At 52.2% G+C, this 27,416-nt stretch overlaps 1 protein-coding gene across 1 annotated transcript; it reads right to left on the bottom strand.

Moving 5' to 3' along the window:
* Positions 1-52: 52 nt before the first annotated feature.
* On the bottom strand, positions 53-26,990 carry LOC144139652 (protein argonaute-2-like). The gene is made up of 12 exons (XM_077671946.1): positions 26,691-26,990; positions 26,012-26,462; positions 25,282-25,547; positions 24,814-25,158; positions 24,137-24,360; positions 23,490-23,677; positions 17,383-17,499; positions 13,469-13,767; positions 10,039-12,075; positions 6,860-7,087; positions 4,482-4,808; positions 53-141 (listed from the first exon to the last, which is right to left on the bottom strand). Exons 1-11 carry the CDS (start codon positions 26,988-26,990, stop codon positions 4,497-4,499), a joined length of 4,767 nt encoding a protein of 1,588 aa, XP_077528072.1. The 3' UTR covers positions 53-141; positions 4,482-4,496.
* Positions 26,991-27,416: the final 426 nt, after the last annotated feature.

Genomic DNA, 27,416 nt, shown 5'->3' with positions numbered 1-27,416 from the left:
GCGGGGGTACTTTATTGCAGGTCCAAACAAAAAACAAAACGACGTGTGACGTCCCTGCACGTCAGATGCCCCGGCACAAAAAAACACACAAGGGAAGAAGAATCATCGAAGGCACACAAAAGAAAAGGAAAGCTTGCAGACCTGAAAGGCAAAAGAAGGCACGGTGAAGTAACGGTACACACGTGCTCATTGAGCTAAATCAGTAATGTATAGATTATAACGTGCATCAGAGCCGGCAGTGTTTGTTTAACGTGTAATGTTTCATCGACTTTCTAGGGTTGGCGGACGTGCATCACAGCCGTCCCGAGAAAAACAGTGGATGGTGCAAGGAAGCGACTTGACCACACGTTATTCCGATAAGTTCCAATCAATACCTGCCCGTGATCACGCGCAGATGTCTCGCTACAACGCCCTTTTGCGGAGAGTTCAGGGTACGCAGTGTTGACCTCACTGATCCGAATACATGGTCCGTTAAATGCCAATTTTGCCTGCAGACTCGTACACCGGTAAAGAACCTTCTATAAACACCCGAACACGATGAAGATGTTAACTATACGGAGCAAAGTCGTATTTTAAAAGCGCCCCATGAAGAAATATGAAGCAAATGGGCTGATGAATGGATCTCCCTTCGAGAAGCTTGCCCACAGTATTTGTGCGCACACTATCCGGAAAGCGTAAATATCGCATCCGACAGTAGAACTGCCCGACAACTTAAGCCTGCTCTGCATAGTGCGTTTACGGGGACGCAAGAAAATGCATCCGCGAAATTGGTTACCATCACTCGAAATTGGTAACCATAATTCGATATCATCATGCAACACAGCGTACCCCTTTCGCAACTGCGGCAAGCTGCTGCGAATACCGCTCGTATGAAAGAATCAAACGAGTTTCGATGCCAAAATCACTGCTAGCAAGAATGGATAGATTCGCAAGAGTGGATAGTCACAGCACCGGCTTCGCAACAGAAAAAGGCGCAACGTAATTGTACGGGCTTTACCGGACATTTAGGATGCGCAACACGAGGCGGCGGGTATCCGCTATGACATCTTTACTACAAGACCAGCCCAGCATTTTTGGCATTACTGGAAGCGTCCGGTAGCTGTAAATTCAATACAGTGATTACGCTTGCGTCGCCCTCAGATCCAACAAAATGCTCGACGCTGGAACAAATGCATCGGACCCACTTAATTTGTGTTTCGAGGATAAAATAAGTCACGTTTTAAGTTTCGATGACATCAGTTACATCAACAGAAAAGCGTTTTTTTTTTCATTACTCAACCAACCATGTATTAGACAACGCAACTTCGTTGCATCCAGGCTTTAAAATTGCCCCTGCATGAGAGGAGGCATACTGCGTTAAGAAGATGAAAGCAAATTCTGACCAAGTTTCGCACACATGGTTTGGGCGTGTCCCAGTAAATCGGAGACACCACATGTACGCATTACGAGGCACGAGCAATGGGAGACCGCGCTGCTTAGCTCCCAACCCGACGTCCAAACAGCAGTCGTCCAGCTGGCGGAAGACGCCGCCAGGGCCCATGGGTTCCTGACCGCCGTCTGAAGGGACGAGCACACTGCCACTCCGAAGCAGTGACTCCGTCTTAACAGAGACGACTATAATAAATTTTTTTCATCATCATCATCATCGCCAGGTGGACGAAGAAAAATTGCCTACGTTTCTCCAAGAAGTCGCCTACTGAGCAGTTCAATGCACTGAAGCCATCGGCACCGCCTGAATAATTAATTAGACTGCGTGGACCTCCCAGCATCTGAAGTTAACCTACCGAAGGGAACAGATGTCCCATACCACCCATGTGTTTGTATTGACCTAAACGTTTAAGACAAACGCTCCTTTTCTGCGGTGGCAAGGTGAGTGCCGTGGTTTAAGAGACGAAAGACAGCGACTTATTCACGCGCAGTGCGTCCAGAAGTCCAGATAGTTGCAGAAGAATGTTCTGTTAAAGGGACCCTGCAACACATTAGATAAGCGCCTTCACTCTTTCCTTCGCGTCTGGAACCACTGCGAAAGCTATAGTTATCGCCAGCACGGAGCGGCACTGCGTGATTTGCTCGTCGCACCAGATACGCCTTCCGTTTCTGCTTTGTTTTTGTGGCTTTTTTTTTAAAGTTGCTATCGAAAAGCGTTCATTACTGCAACTACAGGAAAACCAGCCAACAGCCGTTACATGGCCTTAGTGACGTAATTCGGGCGGTCTAAGGACGTCAAGGCCAGGAGAGAGAAAAATATTTTGAGCGAGTTTTCAAGTTATCTGATGGGCATAGAGCAGTAATTTTTGGCTGAGATACTTCGCGACCCCCTAATCTAAGTACTAGGTGTGTTGGGTGGCTACGCCATGCAAGTATTTAAGATTTCAAAAACAGTTGACAAAAGTGTTGCAGGGTCCCTTTAAGCTTTCTGCTCTGGCAAGAGCGCGTGAGGAAGACAGCGACTGAGGGTGATCGGAAAATTGCAGGGCACTGGCAGTGTATGCCTAGGTCACTGCAGTACCTAGAAACGATACACTTATTAGCTGCTCCCTTCTCCTTTCTACAGCAGTCCCTATTCGTTTAAGAAGCCGATTATCCTTGCCTCGCCAGGGGGCCATACGCTCTATCCAAATACCTGCAAACTGAATTTCCGCGACAAGCGAGCACATGCGCTATCGGTGCTTGAGGATAGCGAGTGTAGTGAGGCTTACGGGTGCGTCAATTTCAATTCCTCTGGCGTGCATTAGGATATTTCCATCTTTTACTTGCGGTCCACTTTAGGCCATTGCATTGGGTCTTTTTTAGCTTCCATTATCACCTATCGTCCACGTTGTCGCTCATTCACCGCAAGTATGCTTCCTTTCTTTTCGCTAGTTTTATCATTTCCCTTCAATGATCTACTGTTCACCATTCTGAGCACTGCTCTTTACGTTGCGCATTACCTTCAAACACCCCAAGCTACTTGAATTGCCAAATGAAGCGGATGTCATTTTGTAGCGAAAGCTGCACTACGCTGCCTCGGGCAGACTTCGCGGGGTGACCAGTTTTGACCTTGAGCGCTAGAGGTCAAACCACACCCGCTTCCACAAGCGCCGTCACGAAGCAGCGGCCCGATGGAGGGGAGAGATAGGCGATGAGGGAACGGAGACGTGCGCGGGAGCCATGTCGCCTCCTGGCGGAGGAAGGCGAGGAGGCCGCCGCCGCAGCGATAAGCGCGCGTCGCTAAGGAAGGCCAGGGGCCGAATTCCCTAAAACGACGGGGCGTCGCTTTGAAACGACGGGGTAGCGCCATGCAAATACATGTGTTCTGGGGTTGTGGCCGTCGCTTTGAGGAAGGTGTGCACACAGTGGGAGCCGCAGAAAAGCACTGTGGCAAGGGCGCGAAGCGACAAGTGAAACGATGGGGGCCAGTGGGTGTCGCTTCGCGCCCTTGCCACAGTGCTTTTCTGCGGCTCCCACTGTGTGCACACCTTCCTCAAAGCGACGGCCACAACCCCAGAACACATGTATTTGCATGGCGCTACCCCGTCGTTTCAAAGCGACGCCCCGTCGTTTTAGGGAATTCGGCCCCAGGAGGCCACGTGCGGCGCAGAGCCGTGTGCGATGGAGAGAGACGAACATCCAGTTGTGGTCGCTCCTACAGTGGCAGTAAAGCTTTCTCTATCAACTAGGGTTAACCAAAGCTAAACCCCAGCATTTTTTTTTATCGTTGGGTCTTTCCAGGCTATCTCTTCTTCCTTCACCTGAGAAATAACGTATTTATTATCCGCAGGTTATTTTTCTCTGCAAATCAAACAACTGCGTCACTTCGGATATTCCGACTGACTGTTTCTTACTGCACGATCGCCTAGCTGTCGCTTTCTTATTTTTGCGTTAGTATCGAATCACTGATTGCCCATCCGACGTTCTCATAGAAATTGTCACAAAACAGCTTCATCATCGTAGCTAGACGTTCGTGCATAGGTTTGTGGGTAGCACAACCTGTACCTCTTATTTGGCCTAAATTATATATCCTCCCCGGCTTTCACTCGTTAAAGCAATCACCTGTTATAACCTCGCTTAACCCTACAATTTCCAATTAATGAACGAGAGATTGAGTTAATGCATAATGTGAGAAGGGTCCGATCATTGCATAACGTGATTCTTTTCATAAATATTAATTTTTTACGACTAACACGAAAGAGCGGCACTTCATCAAAGTTCGCCGCAGTTTGAACAACGTGTCATACCTTTTTTCCAATGCTCCCTCGTCATCAACCTCAGCAGTATGCATTCTCTGGGGCTTAACCACAAAACTGCACGGATTGCCATGATGCCGTCTCGTAATGTGGGGGAATGATTTTCCCAAATGCTACCAAATTGGGCAACCGGGGCCGCGCTGATTAGAAGCCCTGAGGTCCTCCTAAAGCACACCAGTAGATGTTGCTTGTAGATGTGGTTTAGAGGACGTCTGGTTAAACACGTGACCAAGATGAGCACAAGGTTGAACTCACAGATGAGCGCGCCCGTCACACGAAGTACATGGCGGTCTGCAGCGAGTCCATGACCTTGACGGCCTCGACGTACTGGCTGGTGGAGAGCGAGTCTCCGCTGCCGCCCGAGGAGTCGGAGGAAGAGGAGGAGATGTCGACCTTGCTCATCACGTGGTTCTTGGCGCGGTACGCGGCCAGGTGCGCGTAGTACACGGGCGCCGGGATGCTCACGCTGCGCGCGCACCGCGCGTACGTGTGGCACAGGTAGTAGCTCAGCTTCTGCAGGTCGTCCGCCGTGAAGTTCGAGTCGTCCCACACGATGTAGTAGTGCGACGGCTTGCTCGTGCCCTGCAGGGCGGAGTTGATTAAAACGCAGTCCATGTCCAGCGCTAGTCCCGCTATGTCCCCTTTCTTGTCCTTACCGCGCTTTTCAAAGCGCTTAAGCCTTCTTAGTAGGATCAACGGCGTCCTGTCAAAAAACTTCCGTTTCCCGACAGACCTGTTGGTCGACTGAAAATCTGATCAGATATCTGGTCACACGGCGCATGCGTGAAACCGGGCTTCTTCCATTGTGTCAGAACGGCAGCTTGAAAATCGTCAAAAAGTAACGGTTCTAAATAGGACACTACGCGCATCGTCTTAAAGAGTATGGTACTATATACCTCTAACTCATAAACCTGATGGTACACATTTATTCTTCCGTAGATGCGTTTACTCAGTGCGCGAAAAATCGCTACATCAGTTCGTTCTTCGTGTGCGGTTTGGGTCTTTGAATGTTTGACGATCGATTGGGCGCACTTTCAGCGAAGGGTGAACGCAGTTTTCAACTGTCTTTGGGAAGAGATCGTATACCTTTTTTTATTATATTTCATCGTTCTCTGGGAATAGCCCGAAACTCGGGACTAGTTGGTTCTGTTCAGTTCCCTGTAATCCACTCGTCGTGAACAGATCTTCGCGGGGCAGTGGGCACCCGTATGCGACGTTGCTGATGACGACGTAATAAATAAGGTGCTCGCAGAGAAGCTAAACTATGCTTGCTGCTCTTTTCTAGGGCAACCGCTCTACTAACCGAGTTTACCGGTGCTAGTGAAGCCACTCAGCAAGTTCTAGAAGGGTGCAGCTGCCACCATGAACCTTTAAATGCGAAGTATTGTAAAGTGAGCTGGGTTATATGGTCATTCATGGGAAGGCAGCTAACGAATACCATCTAAAAACCTGCGCCACATGTGCGGGGTTGTATTGCTACGATCATAGAAAGGCGCCGTGCAGTAGTCCGCCCCGTCATGGCTCCACGTACGTCTGTTACGAACGTAATTAGGACGCAGAGCGTGTGCTTAATTGAATTGTTGGCCGGCAAGCATTACCCATCTTTTGTACCTCATTTCGCCAATATTAACCCCTTATCGCATTCGCCGCTTTTTGAGTGGGGCAAATAATCCCACAATCGGCCGTAAGCAAACCTCGAGCCCTGGTAATATTTTACGTCCGTCGTCGGAGTTAAAGATACTCAAATATCCAAAAGGTCATCGCGCTTATCACGTGAGAAGCAGGATAACGATATAACTCTTCAACCAGCCGAGAAAACTAAGGCATACATTATCTTCGCTTGTCTTACCCAGAGAGAGATTCGTGTATCCTTTTTCAAGAACCTTGGGCTTTAACCGTTCTTGTTTTTGTTTGCTCGCGGGATTTTTCTCGGGGTCGCTAATTTTAACGCCAAGCTTTCAGAATACCAGGTAACATATACAGATTGAAGGGAGTCATTATTTCGGAGAAAATAGTAACACCAGTATTGATGAAAGGTGGTTGTGTATTCATCCAGAACTTTGATTAGACATGGCTTTTCTGCGCGGAATGATTAACTTATATATAAAAAGCTCACCAGGCGCCGAATCGTAAAATAAAATGAAGGCTAAAATATCGCCCGATTTCCTGCCCCTAATTACGACCGCTGTTGCTCCATGGTTGGCTCGTGTGCGCGTTAACTGGTACTAGCCAGTATTCTTTGATTTTTTGTTGTAAAAATATTCCGTCACGGCAAATTTCACTTCACCAGTGTGAACTCAGTTTGGGAACTTCGACGAGCGCTTTTAACCACCATACCACTCATCATGGCTAAAAATTAACAGCCCTTCGCATTCTGAGAAACATCACTGCGCAGTGCCGTACGAATTGCATTAAATATTTTATGGGGGTCGGCAGCGTTTAGTCAATATCCAATACCGTGAGTATATTCCCCTTGACCTAAAAAAGGTACATTATGAAGGTCCTGGTAAGGTGAACTATGACCACCTCTCGGAAATGGCCTGCGCTTAGTGTTTTCAGTATTAACCTAATCTTTGCGAACATAGGCACTGATTACCGGATGCAATGCGGTTGGGCGTAGCAAAACAGCTCACCTGAATTCCGAAGTGGCTGCAGAGGAAGAAATCGAAGTCGAGCGGGTGCGTGACCACGGAGTCGACGGTGGTGCCCGGAGGCACGTTGCGGCACTTGCCGACGCCGTCTCGGTCGCTGGCCGGCATAAAGCGCGTGTGGTGGCGCTTCTGGACCACGATGAAGGTCAGCGCCGGCTCGTACGTCTCGTTCGGAGACAGCTCCTGGCAGGCCAAGCGGATGGCGCTCACCTGGAACACCGCGTGCGGATAAACACATTACTGAAAAGCGTCAGGCCAGACAGAACAAAAGTTCAAATAAAATCAAATAATTTCATTTTTCCAAATAACATTTGGAAGGAGGACCGAACAAAAAGAAGTTGGTCCACTTGGCGAGGGTTCGGGCCCCATTTTACGAAGCACAGCGAGGGTGACAAATATTCAAGCAAACAACAGTGTAATATACACCGAGCGGGATAATCAGTTCACAAAACACAGACATGAAAATAAGAAACATAGCTGACTAACATAACAGTATATAATAAAGTTCTTCGAAAAACGCATACCGCATGTACAAAAAAGTGCGCACTTTATCTCTGCTAATGGTTTGTAATGTCTGTGCAGATAGTTTAGTAGCATTGGAAGTGAACATCGAATCGTTTGTTTCTTGTAGGATGTGCTCAAAAATGTATTTGCTAACGTTATGTGTTACGAGCGTGATATGTCGGCATCCGAGTTGATAGATCTGCAAGGCAGCATTATGACCAGCTAGACAACACTGATGCAAAAAAGCGGTGTCATTAGGTCGATGAAATTGGACGCTGAAATTGCACGACGAGCGGAGCTGTTTGTGGGTTGTTGGCGGACCGCGAACTCTCGCTCAAACCCCGCCGTCACGCCGAATAAGAGTTCAGCGGAATTGTGAGTAGTCTTCACTGCGCAACACGGACTGTGGGAAAGCCCGCTTACAAAGACAAAGCTAGCACCGATTGCCCTAAAGTCGGCCTCACTTCTAAGCCCAACCGACATGCAGGGAGACGTTTCTCCAGGGACAATCTGCGCCACCTTATACCAAAGTGTGAAGCACCGGAGACGAACAGGTGGTGGAAAGAAGAGGATGTGCCGAAGTGAGGAGAAAAGGAGCGCATTTTCTCATCCTACGGACGCAAACGAGGGAGTTGGCCTATAACAACTCGGCTGTAAAAAGTGCTCACGGTGCGTTATCGGGGGAATGGGCCGGAAACATGAACGACCGCAGTGACATCTGCTTGCATAATTACATTTAGATATATGTATTGCGTAGCTATACGTACCACGCGTTTGCAGCTAGTAAACTGCCACGAAGCCTCCGTGAACCAGCACACCTTCCGGGCATTATAGCCAGATGAGGCTGCTGTGCAACATACACTTTAAAGAAAGAGAAAGCAAAGCTCCCATGCCATCGTAATACAGTCGAACACGGATATATCGAACACGAGTATATCGAATTATTGTCTATATCGAACTCATGAATTATCCCCTTGAAAATACTGTGTAAAAGTATAGGAATTCGTACGTTTATATCGAACGCTTTTTTTCCCGACATTTGGTATATCGAACACCGCCCTAGCTGGAAGGTGCTCTTCGGCGGTCGCTGCACCCCTGATTTCCGTGGTCGCTTAGTGCCTTCGCTGAAACCCAACGGGGACAGCAGCCGGGGCGTCGCAGCGTCATGCTTGCCTTCTCATGGATAACTGCTCGGCCAACCAAACCACCTGCGAGCTCGACAACATCGAGCTCAAGTTTCTGCCTCCGAACATAACAGCCAGGCTGCAGCCGCTCGACCGCTCGACTAAGTCGTTCAAGGTTGGGTACAGGAGGCGACTCGTCGATACGCTTTTGATGAACCTCCGCGTGGGCACCGAGCTTAAAGTTGACCAGCTGGGGGCCATACACATGATGACGGGTGCCTGGAACAGCGTAAAGCAAAGCGTGGCCAACTGCTTCCGGAAAGCAGGCGTCGTGACGGCCGAACATTCGGAAGCTTGCGAAGACGGCGACGACGACGAATAGGGCATGGACGACACGTTTCGCGAGCTGTCGTCCCTTTTCCCGGCTGCTGTTCCAACCGGACTGCCTGCCGGCGACTTCGTGAACGCTGACGGCAATGTATAGGCTGTTGCGAGCGTCGGTGACGAGGATATCGTAGTTGCGGTTGCAGGAACCCAGGCTGATAGCTCGAGTGGCGATGATCGTCCGGACGAGGATGCGGCTACACGATCGTACTCCACCGGTGAACTGGCGGCTGCGTTCAGCTTGATTCTACGTAGCTGCGGCGACATGGGAGGAACTGGGCTGTCACACCTGGATAGCCTCGAGAGTATCGAGACCAGCGTCTTTAATTCCATGTACAGGACGAAGAAGCAGGCCAAGATCAGCGATTTCTTTTCACGCAAATAAAGCATCTTGTTGTGTCGTTAGTGCGGAATTAGTAGTCATTCTTGAATGCGCCGATCGGTAAGTGGTCATCCGCCACAGGTGAGGTCTCAGAGCCCATATTTTTTATATCGAATTTTTCATATATCGAACTATTTCGCGATCCCTTTGGAGTTCGATATATCCGTGTTCGACTGTATCTCCAATCCGAACCACCACCATGCGCGCCTTCCTTGTAGCAGCCGTCGGCCATAGCTGAAACTGCTACTTTAAAGTTCACTTGATTGCTCCCACGAACGCTCTAGCGTCTTAACTCCTCCATCCTGCCCTAAGACTAATCCTGTCCCGTGATCTTATTTTGTTAAGACCTCTCCTGTTTTTTAACACTGTCTGACTACAAACCAAGCAGCTATTTTCAAAGCAGTACTTGACTATGAACGAAAATGATTCGTCATTAACGACACTTGCGCATACGCGTATTTAGGGGTGCCCGCAGAATATCTACTTGCGTGTGTTGGGGGGGGGGAGGGGAGGGGGGGCATACCCAAAAAAGGAGAAACAGGAGTGAAAAAACTGTAAAGAGGACCGGATTCAACACCGTCGTCGTACTCTACAGGATCCCGGGGTGGTTTTGTTAAATTTTGTTTTCTTTAGGGCAATTTCAAAACAGGCGGCACGACCCCCTCATCCCCCTTGCGTGCGCCAGTGCGCGTATGCATAATTAAAATGCTGAGATTCGGCAGAAAACGTGAACTGAGCAGCGCTGCAACGAATTCCGGCTAACTCACCTCACGGTTCCGGACCTCCATGAACTGGCCCTCACTCACTCCATCCCTGTAGAAGATGATGCGCTCCGGCTTGTGCTTGGTGGCACGGTAGAAAGCCTTGAGCATGTCTTTCATCATGTCCTTGAGGTCCTTGATGATCTCGACGCGCGCCGTGGCCGCCGAATCCTCCATCTGGACGCGAATGGAGGCGTGGAACTTGGACGGGATCGAGTCGAGGCTTCCGACGCAGGCGGCGATAGAAGGCCGCAGCTTGTCTCCCGGTGCCGGGTGCGTCACGTCGGCTCCAATGATGATCACCGGCTTCTGGAAGATTGCCGGTTTTTCCTGCGCCAGCAGGCTGTTGTTGGTTCCGCCCATCTTGGCGTTGATCTTCTGGCAGAGGTTGGTGACGAGGGCGGAGTTGCACTTCTTCACCACGTTGTTGTCCATGATGCATTGCGTGCGCAGACCGAGCTCTGTCTCAGCCACCTGTTTGATCTCTGCGTAGTTGGTGCTCTTGGAGAGCACGATCATGAGCATCTCAAGGTTGCTCTGCTTGGGCTGCTGCTCAAGCAGGATGGAGCGAATGGGCTTGCGGTTGGTGTCCGCCACTCCAATCTCCATTGGTTGTTCAATGCGCATCCCCAGCTCCTGGCCCACTCGGATGAGCATCTTGACGAAGTTGTCCAGGCTGTCGCGTTGGCAGAAGCGGCTCAAGTTGAGCAGCTTCCAGCGGCTCAGAGTGGCCGGCTTGTAGAAGTGGCGGCCCCTGAGCTCCCAGGTGCCCTCGCGAGGCTTGCTGACAGCGTTGTTTTCGAAGACGAGCGAAGGCGGATCCAGGACGCGGCCTTTGAGCTGAGTCGGCTCGGTGTTGATCTTGATGCCGAACTCTCGTAGGCACGTCTCGCTGCTGTTGACGAGGTCCCTGACGGACTGGCGGATTTCGAAGAAGCGCTTGGAGGGCGCCTGGGCGGTGCGCTTGATCATCTCCGAGGTCTGGTTCTCGTCGAGCTTCTTCTTGCAGTGCTGTCCCTCGACGATCTCGCACACTTCCAGCGGAAGGTAGACCGGGTGCGTCGTGCTGCCGGTCTGCACGCACGGTAGGTTCGGGTAGTTGAGGCGCCCGTAGCGGTTCTGGAAGTAATCGGCGACGGAGCAGCGCGATCCGTCCTCCATGTTGAAGAAGAGCTTCTTGGCCGGCTCCTTGGTGACGCGGACGACCTTGTACTTGCGCGGGTAGGGAAGGTGCGTGACCTTGACGCGTAGCCCTTTGAGCTCCTTGTTCAGACGGACGTTCTGGAAGTCCCGCAAGTCACGGAAGTCAGCGGCTGTCATCTCGCGGCGGCCCTCGCTGAAGATCTTGCACATGAAGGTGAGGACAGGCAGCGGTTCGTAGAAGGCCGTGGCGGACATGTCCACGTTCAGCATGGGCTTCCACTGGGCCGGACGAACACTGGTGTAGTAGCCGAACCAGACCTCGCGGCCCCCTCCCAGGGAGCAGTTCTCATTGGTCGGCGGAGCCTTGAAGAAGGAGCGGCCGACGGGAGTGAGCTTGATGGAAGGCCCATGGCGCAACACGATGTCTACGGCCTGGAGAACCTCCTGGGGAACGATGTTGACGCGGTTCTCGAAGACGGCGTGCAGCGCGTCCAGGTTCACGGTGGCGGCGTACTGTATCTTGACGATGAACTTCTGGATCCTCTGGTCCTCCTCCATGTCGACCGTGAAGGTGCGCTCGGTGAACTTGAGCTCGCGGCGCGTGTACAGGTTCTTGCGGCCGTCGAAGGCCGGGATGCAGTTGCTGAGGTCGGTGCGGTACTTCTTGACCAGGAGCTCGATCACCATGCGGTTGATCTTGGTGCTGATGCAGCGGTACTTGCGCTTCTCGGGCACCTTGACCTCCTTGCGCGTCTCGGAGAAGATCTCCACGTCATAGTGGTACACGTTTCCGCCTGGGATCTCGACGCTGAAGTGGTTCGCCGTCAGCTGAATGGGCCGGCCGAGCTTGCCGTGCGCCGGCCGACGCGGAAAGTGCGACGGCAGCGTCCGCTCCATCTCCTAGTGCGGAAATAATGAAGTCAGCAGTACGCTTCTTTTGTTAACACGCAGTTAAATATCTGTAGGCTCTGAAACAACTCAAATGACTCGAGAATTCCATCATAACCGCTGACATGAACGATGAGAACTTATGCATCTGTTTCTCCGTACACCTTACAACTGACTACAGTAAACCTTCGTTATATCGCGTATACTGGACTATATATTGTGCGCATCATACCAGTTTTATAACGAATTATCGCCTACAATAAAACCAGTTTCCTCTCACTAGGACTTCACATTAACCATCTTGCATTCTGTGTCTTTTATAATATCTCTATTATTGTATCTTATATAACATTAACTTCTCTCTTCCGGTTTTCGGCACATTATGCCTTAAAGGCTTCGATATAGCAAAAACAGGGCTTTAAATCAATGTCCTGTGAAACGCGCAGTACTACGTAGGGGCATTGCGGCTTCAGCGAAGTAGCACATATAATGCTTCAAATAGATAAAATATAGTCTTACTAGTCACCATCATATATGATAGCTTCAGCAACCTATACAGTCTATGCCTACCTTGGTCCAGAGCTTATTGTATGAATCGGTCTTAGATTGTGCAAGAACAGACTTAAATTAACGCTCAGTAAAACGCCCAGTAGTACATAGTGTGCTTGAAGCACACGAAACAAAATGGGTCCTACGAACCATTAGAATACAGAACGGCTTCAGCAATGTAACACGTACCCTGATTAAAGCAAATAAAATCTGATCAGCCGTGCGAGTTATCAGAATAAATGATGTCTTCCGCAACTAACACAACCTGCTTCAAGCAGATGATTTTTCTTGCAAGTTATCAGACTATATGATGACTTCATCACAGTAACACACGGTGCTTCAAGATGACGAAATATAATTTTGCCCGACGAGTTCTCACAATACATGACGGCTTCCGCTAAGGAACACACGCGGCTTAAAGAAGATAGAATCTCATTTGTCCCGGAAGTCATACGTGATGGCTTTGGCGACCGAGACAGCCCCGTTTACCATGAGCAGGAGCTCGTTATTGCGAAACTTATTGCTCAAGAGCAGGTCGTTAATGAACGCTTAGTGAAACGCACTATGTAGTACATCTGACGCTTCAAGAAGATGAAATCCTATTGTTCATTTTGTCCAGAGAGTCCTGACAATAAATGATGGCTTCAAGAACTTAACACATGTCGCTTCATGCCGAGTGAAATTTGTACCAACGATTCTTTTCAGGTTTTAACATAACTGCGTGTTATATCAACGCCCCGTGAATTGCGCATTAGTACATCTGGTGATTCAAGGAGACGATATTTAATTTCTCCCAGAAGTCGCCACCGTCACACGCGATGACATCGGCGATGCACGCGGCCTATACCTATCCTACCTGGATGCGGAGCTCGTCATTGTGCGACTTGTTGATCAGGCTGTTGGTGCGGCTGGACGTTTGATTGGCCGGAGTTGTCGGCTGGGAGGACGGCAGCGAGCCCTCGGTCGGGGCCACAGTGCGGACACCAACGCTGACGGGGCCGTTGATGGCCACGCTAGCGGGGCCGTTGGTGGCCACCGTAGAGGCGCGCAGAGCCGGGGCGCTGCGCTGCTGCTGGTGGATGGCCTGGGCGAACGAACCTTGGGCCGCGAACTGCAGCGGCGCTGGGGACGCCTGGGTGCTCCCTGGAGGCGAACCTGTGAGACGCAGCCGTGGTCAAGGCCCCGGCGGGCGCCCGGACGAAAGCTGGGGCTCGGGCACCGAAGAGGAAGCATCCACCACTTATCGCGACACTTTCGCTCGCTATGAGCACTAGGACTTCTAATGTCGGTCTCGCACGCACCGCGCACTCCCAGATAAGCAATTCGGGATAAGTTTAAAGCGAAGCTTTGTGTGGCGAGGGGAAGGGAGATGCGCGATCCTGTGTGCGCAGAAGACACCCTACGGCGGTACATTATGCGCATGCGCGGAAAATCCAGGTTGAAGAGGAGGTATAAGGTTGAGAGAGGTACTGCGAGAAGCACAGCTGAAGCGTTAGCGGCAGGCAAGGGCGCAAGAGGTGCCGTGCAGGCGGTGCAGCATTAATGCAGCAGGAAAACACCGGGCGCATGTTGCTTCAAAATGGGTATCCCGAGGAGCAGGCAGCTCACGATCACTGACACCGCGAGCAGAACTAGGAGCGTTCTGATCTACGCCGTGCCGCTGCTGCAGCCCGTTGCAGCTTCACTGGTTAACGACCTGTACTAGCTGCATGGGCGCTGTTTTTAAAGCGAAAGCTTTCTTAGTGGGGCCGAGGACGTCCTGCCACAAGACCAATGCATTTAACCATAGACCGGTTGGTCGACCGAGAAGCTCTGATAAGATGCCTGGACACACGGCGCCTGCGTGAAACGGAGATTCCACTGCTGCAATTGGGTCAAAACGGTTACTTGAAAATTGCGAACAAGGAACGCTTGTAGATAAGACAATACACGCTTCGATAATGAAGGAGTACAAAAGATACCTTCAGCTCATAAACCACGTATCGGTATACATTTAGATCGTAGATGCGTTTACTTATTTAGCGAAAAGTAGTCGCATGGGTTCGTTCGTTTGCGGCTCGAGTCTTTGAATGTTCGACGATCGATTGGACGCACTTTCAGCAGCGAAGGTTGGGCGCATATTTAGCGAAGGTTCCGACACCCTTTTGACGCAGTCTTGAGGTGAGAAAGCTATATCGCTTCTCTCAGCTTTCCTTAGGAAGAGATGGCAAAGTTTTTTTTCACATATACTATTTCTGTGGCTCCGAGAATCTTCGGAGTAACCGCGAACTATCTGAGTTGAGTGCGCGACTGAATCAAAGAGCCCCACTGTTTCGGCGCTGTCATATTCTCGATCACTACTCCGCAATCTCATTGCCGTATTTTTAAGCACGTCTGCGGGCGTTATGGGCCTAATGTTAAGACTAGGTGGCGGAATGTTCGTCAATTCTAAAAGGTTGGTTTCATAGATCACAGCTGTAAAAAAAATACTTGCCCGCGGTTCAGGAGGTTCATCGGTTTTCAAGAAAGGGGAACTGCTCAGGCATGTCTTATACCATCCCTTTTCACAAGGAGCGTGCGTTGACTCGCGATGAGAACAAGATTCCGATTACCGAGTCACCGACTATTACGATACGCGAAATTTCAGCGCAGCCATTATGGTGTTTTGATTTTACGATACACTAACGTGAGTAATTTGGCGAGAGAATCTAGCACATACGTACACTTACAGAACCCCCCCTCCCCTCCCCGGTCACCCCTCTCAGCTGCCACAAACAGACCTCCCTTCATGCGAGCATTCGATCATTCGAGCATTGTGCTTGCGGTCATGGTTAAGGTGAACGCGTCCACTGCATTAATCATAACACCACAACCAAAACACCATAACCATAAGCGCAGCGGACGCCCTGTCAGGCAGCAGCAGCCCTCGGGATACCAGGAGGGAAGGCAAAGAAAGTTTCGCTTTAAAGGATGTAGAAGAGGGTTTGCCACTGTGGTTGGACTCACCGCGCACAAAACAGATCACAAGCACTGACCTGACGTCATGCTGCGTCGGGCAGACGTGTCTTAGAGGAGATAGCGAAGTGGTGGAAGGATGCGCCGTCCACGACGATTTTAAACCTCGGAGCTTGCGGGGCACATGGTCCCTCTGTGGATGAGCGCGTACTGGCGAGTGGGAGCTCGCACTCGACGGCCCCACGCAGCAGAGCGCCCATCGCAAGAGGTCAGAGCCCGAATGGCCAGCGAAGAGCGTAAACCCGAAGCGGGCGGACGAAATTTCGTAAACACGTCCACGCTACTCGACAGCAACAACTTAACCTGGGTCGCATTCCAGCGCGATTCGCTCGTCGCCTCCTCTATTTCGCTGGCTCCGGGCCACATGGCCGTGCGCAAAGCAACAGACGGATTTTGTTTCGCATAAGCGTTCTTGAAGTCAAGGGTTGGAAGCCCGTCTTGTCGGAAAAACGCATGACAATAAAAACTGACATCGACCAAGAGTGTTGATCAAAATCAAAAAGACATTTCGGCTCCTGTACGGTAGCCTTGTTTACATTGACTGTTTATAAAAACCTTTTCGCGATTAAGGCTCCCAGGGGAGCCGAAAAATCTGCTTTTTTTATCAACATTCATGGTCCGCGTCAGTTTGTAATTGTTGTCATAAGCGTTTTGTGTTTAGCGAAAAAAATGCCCCCGTATCTGCCTGCTTCTCTGCAAATCGCAGAAGATGACATTGTCCTGCCCCTGCCTCGTAACGCCCTCATTTCCTCACTCCTCTCCCTCTTCCTATAATGGATGCAAAAGGAGTTTGCTTGACCCAATTCAATTTTCCCTCGTCCTCACTGCTCGCGCAATCTTTTAGCATGTTTTCTTGCCATTGACTAAACATGTTTAGCATGTTTTCTTGCCATTGACATTGACTTTCTTGACTAAACGTACGTTAAATTTAAACTAAGAATTTAAACCAACAATTTTTTTTCTATTTTAAGCCAACAACAACACGACGAAAAATCGTCTGCTCCAAACCGTTAGCTCCGAGAAGCGGCGGCTCATAGGTCTGCCGTGCTTGCATGACGTCACATCCGGGGGTTTGCTTTAGCCAATGATGGCTTGCTCAAAACGGACACTTTTGAAATGGACACAAAACGGACAAAACACGAGAATACCGCCCCTGGTCAGGCATTGCATTTTCATTACTATGCTGCGTTTATTCGGCCGCGGCCCGAAAAAGCGCTGTCACCACATTTTTAGCGCCAACGCGATGGCGACCATGTGATATGTTGAATACCCGTCAGCAACAAGGGCTCATGGCGCGTTTTGACGCGTCACGAACTTGTCAGCATGCACCGGTACTCCTCGACTATCAGTCCCGGACCGTACCCGGACTCCCCGGGGCGCAATCCGGCGCTCAATTTTCTCATGTTTTTCTACAGGACCGCAGTCAGGGGTCCGTCCGAGAACTGCCCGTGGACTATCGTTCACTGTGCAAAACGTGCCGATCTATAAACCCGACAAACTGCCTCTACAAGTGTCCCAGAAAGCCAACCCCAGCCACAAGAAGGTCTGGTTATTCTGCAGAGTCGGGAGGCGCAGTTACCGCTAGGCCTCTTCGATTGACCAAGTGACTGACCCCAACCATGAATCCAGTTATTAAACGAAGAAACGGATTCCAGACGGCGTTCCCAGCAGTTCGTGGGCAGTGCAGGACTGAAAATCTACGGGGCACTATACAGCATTAATTGCAACCAACGCTTAGACGCGAACGCTGGCCTTTAGCGTAAACCCGTGGCTCACCTCTACCACGTCCTCGGGGCCGCGGAAACGGTATGGCCTCCATGGCAGGAGACAGGCAGTGCTTGAAGGACTCCATGTTACCAGCCAGTGACTCCGTTTCTTTGGTTGGTGACGAAGCTGCAGGTTCCAACGAGACAGTCAACGATGGGCCGAGTGAACGCGCTCTCGAGAACGGTGTACGGCTGGCTCGAGCGTCGCGGCTGCCCTATATGGTCTCCAAGGAGCCACTGGCCAATGGCCGTGCTCGGTCATGACGTCAAAAATGGCGCGAAATTAGGATGCCTTCGCGAGGCGAGCCCGTGCCGGGAGAAGAGAAACAATCTAGATTGATTGAGTAAACATTATTGCAAACAGCAGCACGGTGACCACAAAATGATTAATTTTGTGAACACTGACGTCATCGTTGTTTCCTAACTGCTACTGCACTATTCCCTCCGACCTGTCAACTCGTCATCATCATGTAACATGGAAGCACAACACCGTCTTCTTCATCACCCAGTCTCGCGCCTTCGTCATCATTGTTTTTGGCAACGCCTTCTCCGTGAAATTGCGTCCTCATTAAACGCGTCTTCCACGTTTCCTTTGTCCCAAGCCTTAATATGTATATTACTGCGCACTCGCTGATAGCCTGCCTCTGCCGGTTGGGCGTTAAATGTGTTAAGCCTCATTCACGAAGCCCCTTTCGTGAAGCCGACCGCATTTTCTGTTTTTCGAGACGAGCTCTGTCTTTACTTTCAATAAAGTTTGCACCTTATTCTGCTGTTTATAACTCGCTCGCGCGAAATCCAATGCGCATCTGAGGGAAAAGCAGACGCGGGCATGCGACAACGCGATGTTAGGCCTAACGTCACTCATTGAGGTCGACGTCGCCAACCCGTACTCACAGCTCCAAACACAATTATTACGACGTTGCGTGGCCTCTCGCAGGTCTCAACTTGGAGTATTTAAGTTTCACCTTAAGATATGACATCAGACCTAACGTAACATCGAGGTATAATGCCGCCATCCGCTAACCACTGGATGTAGTGCTCATGGCACTAATTGTATGTTCTTCCCTCTGCGGGTACCAGTTGTAAGACGTCAAACTGTAACGTTAGGCTTAAGCTCGTACACTGTGGTGCATCTTTGGCAGTCGGTGCTGTTAGCGTATACCAACATTACGTATGCACACGGAGAACATACCCGTAATGGCGTATTGGACAACTCTTCATAAGCAGAAATATATGTTGTTTTCGCACGATACTCCGTGCTTGGCCCAGAGAAACCGTCTTGCCATATTTTTCGCCACGTTTAAATACCGCAGGCCATGCTGCGCTATTGCGGAGGCGTTCGCTGTCATCTGTAATAATCGGGACAAGAACTCCCGCATAGACGAGAGAAGAATTTACTGTGATAGATTAAGAAGAAGAATATTGAGAGCAAGCAGCCTGGAGTTTCGATTTTGTACACTGTTTCTCAAGCAATCGTAAAATACAATGCTCTAGCAATCCAGGGTCAAGTCCTTTTTCCTAACGGCTAAAAGTACGTGATAGGCACACTCGCTACACATTTCAAGCCTAGGAGCAGGCTATTCCTCTAACCTCCCGTTTCACTGATTGTACTTATTGCCAATCGTACTGTACTAATGCTGTATTCGTTCGGCCACTCATCCAAACACCCGCCAAATACGACAACGATTACAATGATTATGATGGTGCTGACGACTGATCACGACATATGTGCGTACGTACGTACGTACATTACGGCCCCTCGTCTTCGGCAGTATTTGCCTTGGTGATGACGATAAATAGTGGCATACGCGGACAATTTTAGTCATGCAGTGTATTACATGCCTGTCTTCAAGAAAAGCTACCCCTTTACGTCAAGGCATGTTCATCGTACACTCATATTATACTAATCAATTTTATTTACACTACACCCATATCAAATATTAAGGCGAATGCCTTACATCCTAAGAAGGTGACCTTGAATGACCCCGGCATTAACACGAACGGTACAAAACCCCCATTACCAAAGGAAGGCCACAAGCAAACCAAAGCATGTCAGGCGTGTATAAAAGGTGATAATGATTAGCAAACATATGACTGATTATTGACCATGAGTAAAACTTAAGCGCAAGCTGACACTGGGACCAACTAGCTCGTCTCTCCATTTTGCTTCTGATTATTGACCAGGAAAAGAAAACGACGCAAAGGGTCATAAGGATGAATGTAAGCGGGCACAATTGCACCCCTGGGGGCCTACAGCAGTAATTTGAGCCCGCTAATTACCAAAATAACAAATCACGCTTACGCTAGTAGCGAATGTGCACTGTTAGAAATGGCGTTTGACCAAGCCTCTCAACCGTAATGACACAAAGTGAATGACTGCGACCGGAAAAAGAATAATGACGAAGGTAATGAGAAGACACAATCGCACCACCGGACACGTTTCTGTATGTGGTTCAACAGCGATGGACTGTTGAAGCGTCTACCTCAGCTGAAACCGTAAAATGTGCCTAAGCTGTAAAACTATCAGAGGTCGAGCGCGTTTCTGCTGCCAAATAATTTTTGCCATTTATTGCGTTTCTTAAAAAAACTGATCCCCATGGCCCTAGTCAGGCTTTTTCCAACATCTCTAACTTCAACTTTATTTTTTTTCCCATCTTTTCCGCGAACTAAGATGCCAATTGTGCTAGGAATCCAGAATAGCATTTGCGAGAAACTCCTAAGAATGAGCCCCATGCAGATACGGCTGGTATTAAAAATAGATTCAAAGAAAAATTAGGGGCCCTAGCAACAGCTTTATGGCGACGCGGGCACCCAAGTGAGAGTGAATTATCCCTAGGACAAAAAGGGCTTAGGCCACACTGGCTTTCATCGCACCGTTTAGATAGGTAGGGTAAACGGTTGAAATTATTTATCAGGGGTGCATGATAAACGTATACGATTGTCTGGAATAATTGAGCACGCGCTTCAACCGTAGGCTACCTCAGACACGCCCAGCCAACGAACGGTAGGCGATTTCCGCGCATATGAGCAAAAAAAAAAAAAAATCGAATTCTGCAAGCGTATATCTAGGCACACAAATTATCAATAAATCGAAGAAGTGCAAGCGTTCAACTCAGAAAACAGCGCCCATGTTCGTTGACACGGTGCCGCGAACAGCTTACATGAGTCATCACAAGGTGATCGACCGCCAAGAAGTAGATCATTTCATGAAAGAGCAATTCTACGGCAATGCCGCAGCGATTACGAATAATCGCGAAAAAACATTGAGAATAATAGTATGAAGTGAAAGAACACACTCGCACAACAAAAAGAAACGGCGTGAAGAAAGACGAAGTTTCTCGAAACCCACGAACGCGGCCTCGCCAGCGCTAAGCGCGACATGGAAGAACCTGATCATGTGCTTCAATTAAAAAAAAAATATCAAGTTAAACCAAAAGCCTTTAACATGCGGAAGCTCGATGCAATCGGTCTAGACACGAAACTAAGTACGAAGCCTTGCCCCGTTCTGTTGTGTCTTTTTCTTCCCCGTGACAGTAAAAAAAAAAAAAACAGTCAAAAGAACGGTAAGTAAGGCATTCTGCGACGCCCCGCGTCGTTTTATTTTCCCAACTTCTGCTATAATAAGCCAAGCGCTGCGGCTGTTAAGTTGTTTCCAAAGCGCCCGATGTATGACCCTCCTTAGGGATCAACCATTCCATTCTATGTCATCAACCGAAAATCTAAAAAGAGCTGGAAAAAATAGAAGCGGAAAAAATAGAGCGCGAGCGTTTTTAATGGGGAAAGCTGTCCTAAAAATCGCATTTTATACCGCCCTGCAACATCAACCAACCGAGCACAGCGCCGCTGTGCGAGGCCTAACAACAGTTCCGAACGCCCACCTAAACCTCCCAGCTGAAACCGCGTTCAAACGCCAGCAAAGCGAGGTACGAAAAATCGCCCACCGCTCTATCAGAGAGGGAGGAGAAAGAAGGGTATACTCACGGCGGCACCGGAGTACAGCCGCCTTCGACATGATGTCAGCCGGGAGGAATTGGGATCCGCCGCAATGGAAGCCCGAACGCTGCTTCGCCAGCCAGAGCCCAGGACTGAATGAGCGCGTTACCCGACGAGGGCGACTGATGATGGTGGTGGTTGTGGTACCAGGGAAATGGCTCATACCCACTCAGGGGGATTGGCCAGGAAATGGGCGCCTTAACGAAAGAAATTATGTAATTTTTTGGGGTAAGAGGAGGAGGAGGAGGAGAGAAACGTTTATTGGAGCGGAAAGTGCTGTTGTGGGTGGCCTTCCTAGTCCGGATAGCCGCGAGTCGTGGCAGCTGCTCTTGCCCGAGACACGAGGTTAACCTGCGTCAGGCAGCTGGTCAGCTCGCACTCCCACTGCTCCAGGGAGGGGGAAGGGATGGGATTTGGGTGGTAGGGGCAAGCCCAGACAAGGTGGTATGTGGTGTTGGGGGTTTTACAGGCTGGGCATTCGTCGGGATACATGGTTGGTGATATGTTGTGTAGAATTGTGTTTGTAGTCGTCGCCAAAGGCGTGCGTCGTTGCTGTTGAGAGATGGATGAGGAGGAGGGTAGACGAGGTGATTAGAAAAAATATTTAAATATGAGAATGGATTAGCAGTAAATGACTAGAGAAATAAAGGCAAGGAGATTATATAAATAGAATAATTAGCAGTGGCTCAGCTCGGCTACACCAGGATGGATATACGTTGCGTGAGCTAAGGTTCAGCTGGTCATTGTTAGGTTTCCTGGTTGTCAAGGATTAGCTTATCATGCTTACTGCTGCTTCAATGACACATACACGGTATACGCATTATGTGACACATGCATATCAAGCGGCTCCGGCGCAGCGTCACCAATCGCCCCAGAGTTAAGCTCGTTCCATAGGCGCATGCCGGTGTTGCTGCGACGCACGAGCCATCGGTTCCACACCCGTCCACCCCTCGCATGATCATCAAGTGGACCGGGCCGCCACGTACGGAACGGAGGTCGGCGAAGACGCTGGGCGCGTGGGGTAGGAGAGACGCCGGCCAGCAACGTTCTGTGCGCCGTGCGACGTTACTGCTCCTCGCGCATGCGCAGCACGTCTCTCCAGGAGCCACGCGAAACTGCTCAACCTCGGCCATTGTAGCTCATGCTACAAAAAGTAAAAACGAACACCATTGACTGAAAATTGGAAGTAGGAATCGCGAAGAAAGAATGTGGTACTGACGAAGCAGTGAGCTAGGCGCGCATGGGCTTGACTGCGGAATCCAGCAGGGCCAAATGATACCTAACACGGCAGACGGCCTGATTCCAGCATGAATGAGTGTGACGCGCGGCAAAGGTCCCCGTTGCAGAATCCCAGTTCTTTCGTCCCGAATGACAAAATCAGTATAGCAGAGAGCGGGAGGTTTAGCCGGCTGCATGTGCGTGCTAAGTATCTTCGTCTTATAGAGGAGAACCGTCGGCAGGAGAAGAAGAAATGGTCGATCGTTTCTGGTTCTTTGCAGAATGCGCATAGCGGTGACGGAGGGGGGGGGGTTGTGGTTTGCGGCAGAGGAAAACGAAAGGAAAGGCACTGGGGATATTTTGAGCTTGTCAGGGAGCTCACCTGAATACAGCCTAGTGCAGAGAAAGGGAAGTAGAGGGGGAGTGACTGGAGCGACAGGATAAAGTGGAGACACACACTCACAGAGAGAGAGAGAGAGAGAGAGAGAGAGAGAGAGAGAGAGAGAAATAAAGATACAAAGAGAGCTGTCGGTCCTAGAAAGCCGTCAGTCCGGGCACATCAGTCAGTCACTACACTCCGGCTACAGCCGCTGAGTGAGGCCGGTCGTCTCCAGGTAATGGAGCAGATGGGCGAAGACTTCCCGTTGGGTTGCCGCAGGCCCCTTCGGGAACAGAAGGTCCTCCATGCAGGCGCTGGGACGGCCTCAACGCTGGAGCGCTCGGTGGAGCTCTGCTCTCGGGCCCACGGGGGGGGGGGGGGGAAGCAGAGGAGTAGGTGCTCCAGCGTCTCTGGTTCCGGGCGGTCCACACATGTGGGGGAGTCCTTGCGCCCGTGTCGGTGCAGGCGCTCCGCCACATTGCAGCAGTCGAGCCGCATGCGGAGAAGCAGGCAGCGGGCATCCCTGCTGATGCGTGCAGGCACCGGCTGTGGCGCCAGGCCCCTCACAACCCAAGGGTCGGGGTGCATCGTCTGCACCATGCGGGCCATAGTGGTGTGGGCCTCGTCGAAGGCGGTGACGTCTTGGAAAACTGGGGTGTCCTCCTGGTGGGCTTCCCTGGCTCGGACGTCGGTGTCCTCGTTTCCCTGGATGCTACTGTGTTCCGGCAGCCAGTGGAGCCGCAGGGCGCAGCCTCGGGAGGCCGCAGTGTGCAGCTTGGCTGCAAGGGAGCGCTCCGGGTAGCCGCTGCTGTTGGTGGGCTGGTCGGCCGCGTGTAGCCCCAGCAGGACAGTCCTGGAGTCCGTGAGGATGACCTCCCCGCGGTACTTTTGAAGCCCCCTCTAGAGGAGGAGGTCGGCGGCCAGGAGCAGCGCTGCCAGCTCCGCTCATGTGGGGGGAATGGGGAAGGGCAGGCGGCAGCTCCGGCTGACTCCCAGATCAGGCACCACGCACGAAGGCGCCCCCTCGCACGTGCTGTGCTTGACGGAGCCGTCCGTGAAGAGATACAGGTAGCTGCTCAGATCGTCCTGCAGCAGGGCGGCCACCTCGTGGCGGATGGCCTGGGGCGGCGTGGTCCGCTTGTTGCGGACCCCGCGGAGGGTCGTGGTGATCTGCAGGGCCTCCCCGGTGTCTGGTGGTGGCGGCTCCAGGCGGGGTCGGTTGGGCATCTCGATGCCCTCCTTGATGATAGTGAGCAACGCTCCCATGTGCGAGTTGGGCCGGCTGCAGAACCTCTGCAGGAGCCCAGCCCCGTCGCGTGCGGTCAGTAAGCGCTGGATGTGCCCGGAGAGCCTTGACAGCCGGCAGTCGATCAGCAGCCCCAGGTACTTCACGGTCACCTGCCAGGGAAGAGGCCATCCGTTGAGTGTGATGGGCGGTGTTGCCCGTCGAGCCCTGCATCTTCCCGGGTAAAGCATAAGGGCCTGCGTTTTGGCCTCAGAAAGCTGCAGGCCACGGCTCTAAAGGAAGACTGCTGCTGCTCCCAGAGCCTCCTGGAGGCACGCCTTGACTGCGTGGTAGTCTTCGGTAGGGCCATGGGTCCAAAATGCCACATCGTCAGCGTACACCGCCACCTCCACCGGGCATCGCAAGCCTGGAGGGATGCAGTTTGGGAGAGGAGCCAGCACCAAGTTGAATAGAAACGGGCTCAGCACGCTCCCCTGGGGCACCCCGGAGCGGACGTCTCGAGGGCTGCTGGTCGTCCGGCCGACCTTTACCCGCAGTGTCCGGTCACGCAGGAACGCTCGGATGTAGCCTCTTAGGCGCCCCACAACGCCCATGACGTCCAGGGCCTCCAGGATGGCCCCGTGGGCGACCGTGTCGAGTGGCGACTGCATGTCCCACTGGAGCAGGAAGGCCACCTCTTTGTCGTGGCGGACCTGTTGAAGCATGGAGATGGCGTCCCCCAGGGAGTCAGCCGTGCAGAGGTGCCGCCTGAAGCCGCCCTGCTGCTCCTGGAAGACGCCGCTGTGGTCCGCGACCCACCCAAGACGGGCCAGGGCTGCACTCTCAATGACCTTCCCAGCAGCCAACGTCAGGGACACCTGCCGGCAGAACTCTGGCTCCGTCGGGGGCCTGCCGACCTTGAGAATTGGCGAGATGAGCCCCACGAGCCAGGGTGGCGGGAGGACACCAGTCTGCCAAACCAGATTAAACAGTCGCAGAAGCGGCTCCATCTGAGTCACGTCCAGGTTCCGCAGCATCTAGTACGCCACCCCGTCGATAGCAGGAGCACTCCACCGATCGGGGCAGCGATTCACTGTGGCTTGCAGCTCACGAAGTGTGATGCCCGTGGAGCAGAGGGACACCACTCTCTGGTCATGTGGGGCGGCTGGCACCGCGTCCGGTGAGACCGCAGGAACTGGAGGCGAGGTGTGGGCGGCCATGGCAAAGTGGTCGGCGAACAGCTTCGCCAGGTCCTTTTCGGTGATGCCCAGAGATATGGCGACCGCGAGCAGGGGACGCCGGCTGGTGGTGGTAGGCCCCAGCAGAGCCTTAAAGATACGCCATGGCTCTGCCCTGGTACCTGCGAGAGTCCATGGAACAACACAGTGACTCTCAGCCCTGCCTGCGACGCTGCCGTGCCTGTCGGCGGCATTGGGCGTCTGCCCGCCTTCCTCTGTAACTGGTTGCGGCGGGCCCGAAGCCGAAGCAGCTCCATGTCCGGGAGTGGCGTGCAGAGAGGTACCTCTCCCCGTACCGTTGCCTTGTCGGCGCTCCGCACGACTGCTGCAAGGAAGTCGACCTCCGGGTCCTAAGTGCATTTGGTCATTTTCTTGCGGAAGTCGACGCAGCTAGTGACTGTGTAAGCCCTTGTGTCGGCTCGCTTGTGGTGGTTCCGGGGGGTGACCAGTATGAGGTAGTGGTCAGAACCGCACGTGCTGGCGGCGGTCTCCCAGGAATATGCGCACCGCTGCGTTACTAGGGTTATGTCGATGCATGGCTGCTGGACCGTGCCACGACGACAAGGGCGGACGAAAGTAGGTCTGCCTGTGTTGGCCACGTGCAGTTCACAGGAGGTGGTGGCATCCAACAGCTCCCGTCCCCTTCGAGTGGCTCGCTGACTCCCCCAGGCCGGGTAATGTGCGTTGAAGTCGCCGCACACTGCAGCGTCCGAGCCCAGGTTTGCGCGCAGCCGGCACAGCGCCACGGCATCCCATAATTTTTGCGGCCGCATGTAGGCGCTGGCCGCGGTGGTGTCCGTTGTCCCCATGCGCACCGCCATGGCGGCACACTCCATAGGGCCGTCAGCAACTTGGGCTAGATCAACAAGAGCGCTGTTGAAGGTGGCCCGCACATAGACAACTGCCCACGACTTTCCCTGTGGGTCGGTGGCGTCGCGGCATGGTGTGCTGCTGCAAGACCTCTTGCGGCAGCTAGTGGCGCTGAGATGACACACGTAGCCCGGCAGGCGTGGGGTGTCGCCGTAGATGTACACCTCCTGCAGTGCCAGCACGTCGAAAGACTCTCGCAGCAGGTGCTCAATTAGCTCAGCGCTTCAGCGGGCCAGGCCATTGCAGTTCCACTGAAGGATGCGTGGCCGCTTGCCTTTCTCACAGGGTCTGCTAGCCATGGGGGAGGTGGGCGGGGGGGGGGGGGGGGGGTTCAGGAGGGCCAGGGCGTCTGTGGCCGCCATCTGTGCAGGGTCATCGGAGGGCAGTCGGCCCACCAATCTGTGCGCGAGGGCCAGGAGGACGGGCATCAGCTGTTCTGGGCCGGCGGCTGCAAGCGGAACGACCGGGGCTGCGGGCGGGGCGGGCTGCTGGGCAGTGGGGCGCCTGGCCTCTTCCCGCTGTGCTGCAGACCGGGGCTGCTGTCGTTTCTGGGGGGCAGGCTGCTGCGTCTGTTGGCCAAGCCGTGACTGCCGCTGGGGGCTGCGCCGCCTGACCATTTTGGCGTAGCCGGGCTGCACCGCTCTAACCGACGCCTCGACCTCCGCATGTGGCACTGGCTGCCGCGCCTGGGCCATGGCTGTGGCCACACGGCGCTCGTGCTGCCAGTGTGGGCAACGGGGGTCCGTCACAATGTGGCGGCCACTACAGTTGGAGCAGCTCGGGCAACAGCTGCGGTGCACTGTTGTGAGCTGTGTCTTCCCCCACAACGCGCCACACCTCACGCTACCCTTGCAGCCGGCCGCCACATGGTCGAGTCTCCCACATCGGCCGCACTGGATAGGTCTGGGGCGAGATGGTGGTGGTGGTGGCCCATAAAGTGGCGCATACCCACTGAGGGGGATTGGCCAAGAAGTGTGTTTTTTTTACTAAAAAACCAGATTAGCAAAAAGGTGCAGTCGAAGAAAGAATTTAGAATGTAGGTTGAAGACAGAAATAGAACAAGAAATAGGAGCGAGAGAGCCTGATCAGAATCGTTTTAACAAGGTAGACGAGCCGTCTCT

Source organism: Haemaphysalis longicornis, unplaced genomic scaffold (genome assembly GCF_048455015.1).
Source record: "Haemaphysalis longicornis isolate Haplotype H1 unplaced genomic scaffold, Haemaphysalis longicornis Haplotype H1 scaffold_5, whole genome shotgun sequence".
NCBI lineage: Eukaryota > Metazoa > Arthropoda > Arachnida > Ixodida > Ixodidae > Haemaphysalis > Haemaphysalis longicornis.
This window is presented reverse-complemented; position numbering and strand designations above follow the sequence as displayed.

Coding starts and splice junctions, on each gene's coding strand:
- LOC144139652 (XM_077671946.1), bottom strand. CDS start 26,990: ATGGCCCAGGCGCGGCAGCCAGTGCCACATGCGGAGGTCGAGGCGTCG. Junction 24,361..24,813: donor CCCACGGGGCCATCCTGGAG/GCCCTGGACGTC, acceptor CTTCCCTGGCAG/GTGACCGTGAAGTACCTGGG. Junction 4,809..6,859: donor GCAGCCACTTCGGAATTCAG/GTGAGCTGTTTT, acceptor TCCGCCCTGCAG/GGCACGAGCAAGCCGTCGCA.